Raw genomic sequence first — 7,286 nt, 5'->3', positions numbered from 1 at the left:
CCCTGGATATGGCAGTCTCTAGATGGTCCATCCTTTTGTCTCAGCTCCAAACTTTGTCTCTGTAACTCCTTCCATGGTTGATTGTTTCCAATTCTAAGAAGGGGCAAAGATATAAGCTACAATTTGCAAAACACATGAAACTGAAGAAGAACGAAGACCAAAGTGTGGACACTTTGCATTTTAGACTCTTATGAATCAATGCATAAGAGGCCATTGCCCTCTGAGGGTAGTCAGAACGTATTGGTAAAGAGGACAGCTGTTTTGGCATCGTGAATGCAAAGGGGAATATGAAAAGACTTCCATATATATATATATATATACATATATATATATATATACATATATATATATATATACATACATATATATATATGTGTAGTGTATGTATGTAAATGTGTGTTTGTATATATGTGTATATATGTATGCGTGTGTGTATACATATATGTGTATATATGTATGCTCAATGGCCCCATGTGCAAAAATTGTCAGAGAATAGTTTCAAGACACACCGGATACTGCACAAAGGCATGTAGAGAAGTGTGAGTGACAGCAAATTCAGAATTGGCTACTCAGAGGGAGGGAGATGGTGAAAATTACTTGTGGTTCTCCAACCATCCCCAGTGATATAGCCCTGTTTATTCACTAATGTCTTTTTAAATCTCTTCCCCTTGAGAAGAGTCTCACAGCGGGATGGGTTCAAGGGTATGGAGAAGTGGATTTATTGGGTAGAAGGGACAAAAAGCAGAAGTTAGAATGCATGCTCTTCAGATTTCCAGCCAAGACCCATACACAGAAGTCACACCAGGGCCTATGGAATCTTTGTTAGTGTTTGAGTCAATGAGCAGAGAATTGCCAATGATAGGTCATGGTGATGGAACAGGGCTTGCCAAGTTTAAGAATCTGGGCCTTTTCTGTGGCCTATCTTGATGCTGGAGGTCATGATTAGCTCAAGAAGACTTTCTCAGGGGAGCTCAGGCTGGGGCTCTTCCTACCTGAGCTGACTCCTTCTGCCCTCACTAGAGCCATCCATGCCTGTGGAGCAGGACACCTTCCTACTTATATTCATTTCCCATAGTCATTACCTCCCAAACTAACTCAACCCTGGTTCCTCTTCCCCAGGGATCTGTTCAGAGACTTACAGGATCATTAGTGGGTGATATGGGAGGTGCAAATAAGCAACTTGCCTTTTTCATACTTCTGTTGAAAGAACTATTTTTTGCCTCTTCTTAAATGTAATATAACCAGAAAACTCTGCCCATGCTATGTGAGAAAATTTCAAATTTTCTCAGATAACTTTTGAGGTAAAGGTACACAACAAAAAAATAAAATATATTCCATTAGGAAAGAACGTGGACTCACGTTTACAAAAAGAAAAATGGGGTAACTATCATCTCTTTTGGAAAACCAAAGTGCAGTATTCATGATAACAGTTAGGAATTATGACCACCAGCCCCCAGATTATACATCTCACCTCATTTTCTTATCCACAGCATCCATCAAACAAGCATACGGTATCAGTCCACTTCCATGACTTTGATGTTGGTCATCACACATTAGAAAGGTCTGTCCAGCTCAGTTTTAGGGATTGCTATGCAATCGGGCCAACTATTAGAAAACAGCTGACTCAGCATGAGGTAATGAAGTTCACTGAAGTGTCTCCTGGCCCCTTTAACATAGCCCCTTCCATACCAAGATGAACAGACTGAAGAACAGAACAGCGAAGAACTCCTGTATCTGTCCGGACTGTAGCTGCCCAACAGTATCCTCTTCATGCAGGTTTGGCCTGAAATCCTTTTTATTTTTTGAGACAAGGTTTTACGTACTCCAGGCTAGCCTTGAATTTACTTTGAAGCCAGTGATGACCTTAAGCTTCTGCTACTTCTGCCTCCACTTCCCGGCTGGTGGGATTGCAGGTACATGCCCCCACATTCTATGGTTCTGGGTATCAAAACCAGAGCTAGATATTGGAGGCAATCCTCCTTGACTCCACCCCTGGTAGTTGACCTATTAGTTTAATTAAAATCAGGGGTCTGGTTTAGGACAAAAAATAGTCTAAGACAAGATATGATTATGTGGTTAAACACTCTGCTAAATACTTTTTGAAGGGCAAAGGAGGTAAAAATCTGGGAGAATGGAGGCTTACAGAGAAATCGAGAGACAAATATAAGTCTCTGAAGCTTAGCTTTCTCATGGTAAGCGGAGGACTCTGGCTGTCCTCCAATGTGTTTTAGTCCCCTAATCTTTAACATAAGGTAATGGTATCTAGGCCTTCCAGTAGTTCTAATGAGTTGTAGGTGAGACAATAATTTTTAAAATGCTTTAAACACCACCTGACATACACAGTATACAGACAGGCCAGATGCTTTTAAAATACAGCAGAGTACACATTTCACCTCAATTTCCCTCTCATTTTACCTTCTCATGCTCACCCCAGAAAATGACTTACTGATATTTTCTGAGAGATTCATTTTACTCAGAGCTATCAGAAACAGAGCCCATTCATCGGTCTGGAACTTCAATCTGGTTCTTACTAAATAGTTAACTGAATGTTAAAATGAATGGCATTAAAAAAAATAAATAAAAAAGAGTGACCCAAAAGGTTATCAAATGAATACTTTATTAGAGTCATAACACTTATAAAATAAATTTATCAGATTTTAAGACCAGCCAACACTTTTTCATTTTTACAGCTAAGATACGTAGAGAGATTCTTAAAACACCTTTGTCTTTGTTCAAGTGCTTCGTCGCTCAGCTCACAAAATCTAGAATGCAATGAATCTACAGACCTAAGTATTCACAGTTAGTCAGCTTTGAGTTTTCTTTTTGCTAACCTAGAAGCCATACATTTACAAAAGTACCACCAATACATCTGAATGAATTCATTTGAGTTAATACCACACTGAGCATGGCTTGGTACACCTGGGGGAAAACAAAATCTCAACTAAATTCTAGTGGACTACATTTTAGGGATTCCACGTACAGTGTATCTTTATGGCACATTTGTGACTTCATAGTATATAATTCATAATACAGGTTTTTCAGTGTGTGGTCTGGAGCTGGAAAAACAGGAGGGAAGTCAGGCATTTTAGAAGAGCTAAGACATGAGTGGAAAGCCATAAGACTGATTTCTTCAACCTACATATAGAAATACATCTCTTCTTCAGCTGTATTCCAAACTGAGCTCCCTCTTGGTTCTTCTTCTGGGGGAGTATTAGATAAACAGCACTTGAACACTGTGCATTGGTGTTATTCATTCATGTTTTTCACTATGTTCCAGGGAGTCCAATACTCCAACCATACATGGCACTCTTAGGTGATGGGTCAGCTCGAGAGCAATTCCCAAGCCTCCATTTCCAAAGGCAGCCCTACTAAAACAATAGGGAATTGGCCTGTATAAGAATGCGGTGGGAACTGTGGTCACTCATGATCTGTTGCCAAACCTGGGACACATACAGGTGGACTAGGATTGTTTTCTGTTCTATTCAGTCAGATCCAGTTTTTGTTTTAGCTCTTGTGTTAAACGTCCTTTGCCTGTCTGACACCAATGTAAAAACAACATAGATATCCAGGCTATTATCAAAGCATGTAAGAATCTATAGCTTTATGTTATAGTTAATCTGTTACTCAAATTCAGCTCAGAAAGCAATGCAAAAACAATAAGAAGTTAAAAATTCAACTCTTCAGAGAGCTATTTGGAAAAGCTTTACATACATAAATATTTATATATTCATGCATAGGCCAAACAACCACAGTCTATGGCATAAATAAACCAAAGTAAGACATCAGTAGCAAGATACTAGATCCAGTAGTGATTAATTGCCTCTGGGGATCATGTCTTAAGTACTCTCGTGTGAGTGCCTTGCTGAGCTATTAGGAAATCATTAGTTTGGAGTTTATTTCCTACCTTATTTTGCTCTTCATCCAAGGCTCTGCTGGGGTTAGCTTGAGAAATTATATGACCTTTCAAGGGTAATATTTGACTATTAAACAAAGGCAACGTGAGTGATGCATAATGAAACAAAATATGTTATGTGGTTTGTCTAATGAGGTTGATAAACTTTCATGATTAGTTCAATAGAACACAGAACACCTAAGGTTTTGATGGCAGTAGTTGATAAAATTATGGTCTGTAGACCACATACAGTCTTGCTCCCTTTTTGTAATAAGCTTTATTAAGATACAGATATTTATTTACACATCATCTGTAGCTGCTTTTATGTCATCATAGGATGGAACAATTGCCACAGATACTATATGGCCTATTAAAGCCTACATATGTGCTACCTGGCCTTTTTGTAAAAAAAAATGTGTATCATTTCCTGTTTTATACTAAAGATAGAATTAGATGAGAAGCCTGCATGAGATGTATTGTTTTAGTTATTTACTATTATTAAGGTTCGGGTGACTCAACCAAAAAAAAAAAAAAAAAAAAGGAATACTATTGTTTTGTGAACAGTGTCTGTGTATTTTAAGAATATACAATGGAAATGCATTTAAAAAGAAAAGAGAGATGAAAAAGGACAGGATATTTCTCTAACATCAGAATAAAATGAAAATCCCACCCATGTAACAAACCACAGCTGGCACTGAGGTCCTCTCTGTACTAAGCTAACAATGTTTGGAATGTTATATTGGGACAAATGGTACCCAAGTGATCAGAGCTATAAAGTAGACAAATGAAACCAGCACACAACTGTCAGTTTCCAAGGAGTGTTACGGTCGCCATCTTCGCAAAGCCAGACCCAAACTGCAACCATAACAAGCTGTTGTCATAAAGGCAAAAACCTAAGAAAAGGACAAAGAAACACTGTCATCAGATTCACAACATGGACTTTTAGAAGTTGCATCCTGAGAGGCCACTGAACAAATCCTCGACAACTGACCTGTAGATACTTCAACAGGACAAGAGTTTAGAGTGATCTGTGGTTCAATGACTTTGTTTCGTTACCTCCCAGCGCTGGCCCTCCCTCTGTACACTAGAGCTCTTAGCTTTCATATCTGCAGGCAGCCTTACTTTCACCATCCGCTCACATGTCAGGCTTACTTGTTAAGTATTTATGAAACCCTAGGCAGTGTATTAAAAAATTCACTCTGAGTTATCTCATCATCCAGTAGTTTCATAGCTAAGAAGACCCCAAGGACACATCAAATCATTTCTGTCATCTTTAGAACTCAGTAGACAAAACCCATAGGAATGTGTTCTGAGTTCTGTCCCTCCTCAGGTGGGAGACAGTTGTCCCAGGCCAAGCCCTCTTGGAGCTGTTTCCTTGGTGTCATGGTTGGCGTCATTAACACCCACTGTGCATACATCACTGTGCTTGGTGCAGATAAACAAATAGTACCCATTGTCCTGAAATTCAGGGACTGTGAGCCAAAGGAGAGAAGATTCGAGGCCAATTCAAAATGATAAAATATGACTATATAGGGCAGAGATTCCTTTGTTTGTTTGTTTTTCAAGACAGGGTTTTTCTGTGTGGTTCTGGTTGTCCTGGAACTCATTCAATAGACCAGGCTGGCTTCAAACTCCGAGATCCAATGCCTTTGCCTCCCAAGTACTGGGATTAAAGGCATGTGTCACCATCGCCTGGTACCTGGCAAGGGTAGAGATTCCTAACCAGGAAACTGCAGCCTGAGAAGGGAGGACAGATCCATTCACAGAAATTTTTGTCACAGTTTAATTAACCCTTCCCATTTTGCTTGTTTTGGTAATATATTTTTAATATCGACAATGCCCTCTGAGTGAGAATAATTGCTTTGGGAATTTGTCAATAGTGAGAAGGAATTGCCCCATCCTCAACTCTACTGAGTGAAAAAGAAAAGGAAAACATTTAGCCCAGTGGGACACATGAATGGATGAGCAATTTCAGCTGCTGAAAACTCAAGACCTAGAGTTCTGATTGGACTGGAGTGAGTGGGAAAAATGGAATGCCATGAAAGACTTGAAGCATTGGTCTATGCATCGAGGTGGCTTCACTCGGGCAGGGGGACAAAGACACAGGTTTTCAGAAGAAGTATACCTGGAAAAGAACAGTCTAGAAACTTCCAAAACTAAAGAGGAAAAGATACTAGGTTCAGTAATGCACTATAGTATAGGAACCATTAAACATCAATTAAGATGCTTCATTTCAGAAAGTAGTTTCAATTTGTGGTAGTTTTAAAAATTATCCATGAGACCAACCTGGTTTACCAAGTGAGTTTCAGGAGAGCCAGGCTGTTAAACAGAGAAAGCCTATCTCTCAAACCACCTCCACCCCCCCCCCCAAAAAAAATGTATCCATGAAAACAAAAAATTATTATTTCTTTGCACTATTTAATACAAAATGACAGGTTCACTACAGTGTATGAATGAAAGAGGATTCATGTTTTAAAGTCCCCAGAGAAGGCTTTCTCCTGTATCCCATCTGTTACAGTGACTGGTGAATTTGCCTTTCCGCTCACCAGCACTGACCCCAACAATAAGAACTGAAACTTGTTCATGTCAGCCCCATATTGAGAAAACACCCTTCTATTTGGTCCCCTCACCAGGTCTGAAATTTACAAAGAGAGAACACTATAGTGGATTCTTTTTACAAAATCAAGCACTAATAGACTTGTTGCCTTCCCAGATAATGTCAACAGTGTTGGTCTGCAGTAGAGTCACCCACAATGGGGGTGATGAGAGGACTTTGCTCACAGGACAACAAAATAGATACATAAATAGCTATTATACATTTGGTTCTAAAGGCTACTATTAAAAGGCTACTGATGCCCGAGGAGTCTCCCGGATGCTTTTCCCATGGTGCACTTACTGTGGCAGCCACGTTGATATTATACTGGTTGTCGTTGAGTAGTGGCTTCACAGTCATGGTTGTGTTGCACTGAAGGTCATGCAGGGAGGTGGCCGCTGCTTCCAGTAAAAACGCTCCGAAGTAGAAGACGAAGACTATGAAATGGTAGACAAAATCCTAAGGAGCAGAGGAGAGGCATTTATAGGTAACAACACGAAGATGCTTTACTGTTTTTTATTGTAAATGCAATCTTAAACAGGAAAACTCAGCCCATTTAATCAAATTATCTTAAGTATATCCATTGTTTATTTTGAATACTTTGGCAAAATTAGAAGCATTAGACTCTACATAAGCCCATCCTTAACTGTAGAGGGATAGTGATTGTCAGCTGCGGGGAGAGGGAGGAATAAGTTGACCACGTTCCCGTGGAAGGCCACATGTCCAAAAACATTTGGGAACACAATTTGATCTCGAAGAATATTTTTAAAAGAGGTGATACAGAGCTGGATGCCTTGGGTG

General features: G+C 39.5%; 1 protein-coding gene across 1 annotated transcript in view; it reads right to left on the bottom strand.

The window, feature by feature from the left end:
- Positions 1-2,595: 2,595 nt before the first annotated feature.
- The window catches only part of Mal2 (mal, T cell differentiation protein 2), a 31,178-nt gene continuing 26,487 nt past the window's right edge, over positions 2,596-7,286 (bottom strand). The window contains exons 3-4 of the mRNA XM_021183583.2: positions 6,789-6,944; positions 2,596-4,785 (exon numbers count right to left, since the gene is read on the bottom strand). Coding sequence (XP_021039242.1) covers positions 4,714-4,785; positions 6,789-6,944 — 228 coding nt within the window. The 3' untranslated portion in view covers positions 2,596-4,713. The remainder of the gene's footprint in view (positions 4,786-6,788; positions 6,945-7,286) is intronic.

The sequence above is a fragment of the Mus caroli genome, chromosome 15 (genome assembly GCF_900094665.2).
Source record: "Mus caroli chromosome 15, CAROLI_EIJ_v1.1, whole genome shotgun sequence".
Taxonomy (NCBI): domain Eukaryota; kingdom Metazoa; phylum Chordata; class Mammalia; order Rodentia; family Muridae; genus Mus; species Mus caroli.
The sequence above is the reverse complement of the archived record's forward strand: the minus strand, read 5'-3'. Positions and strand labels throughout refer to the sequence as shown.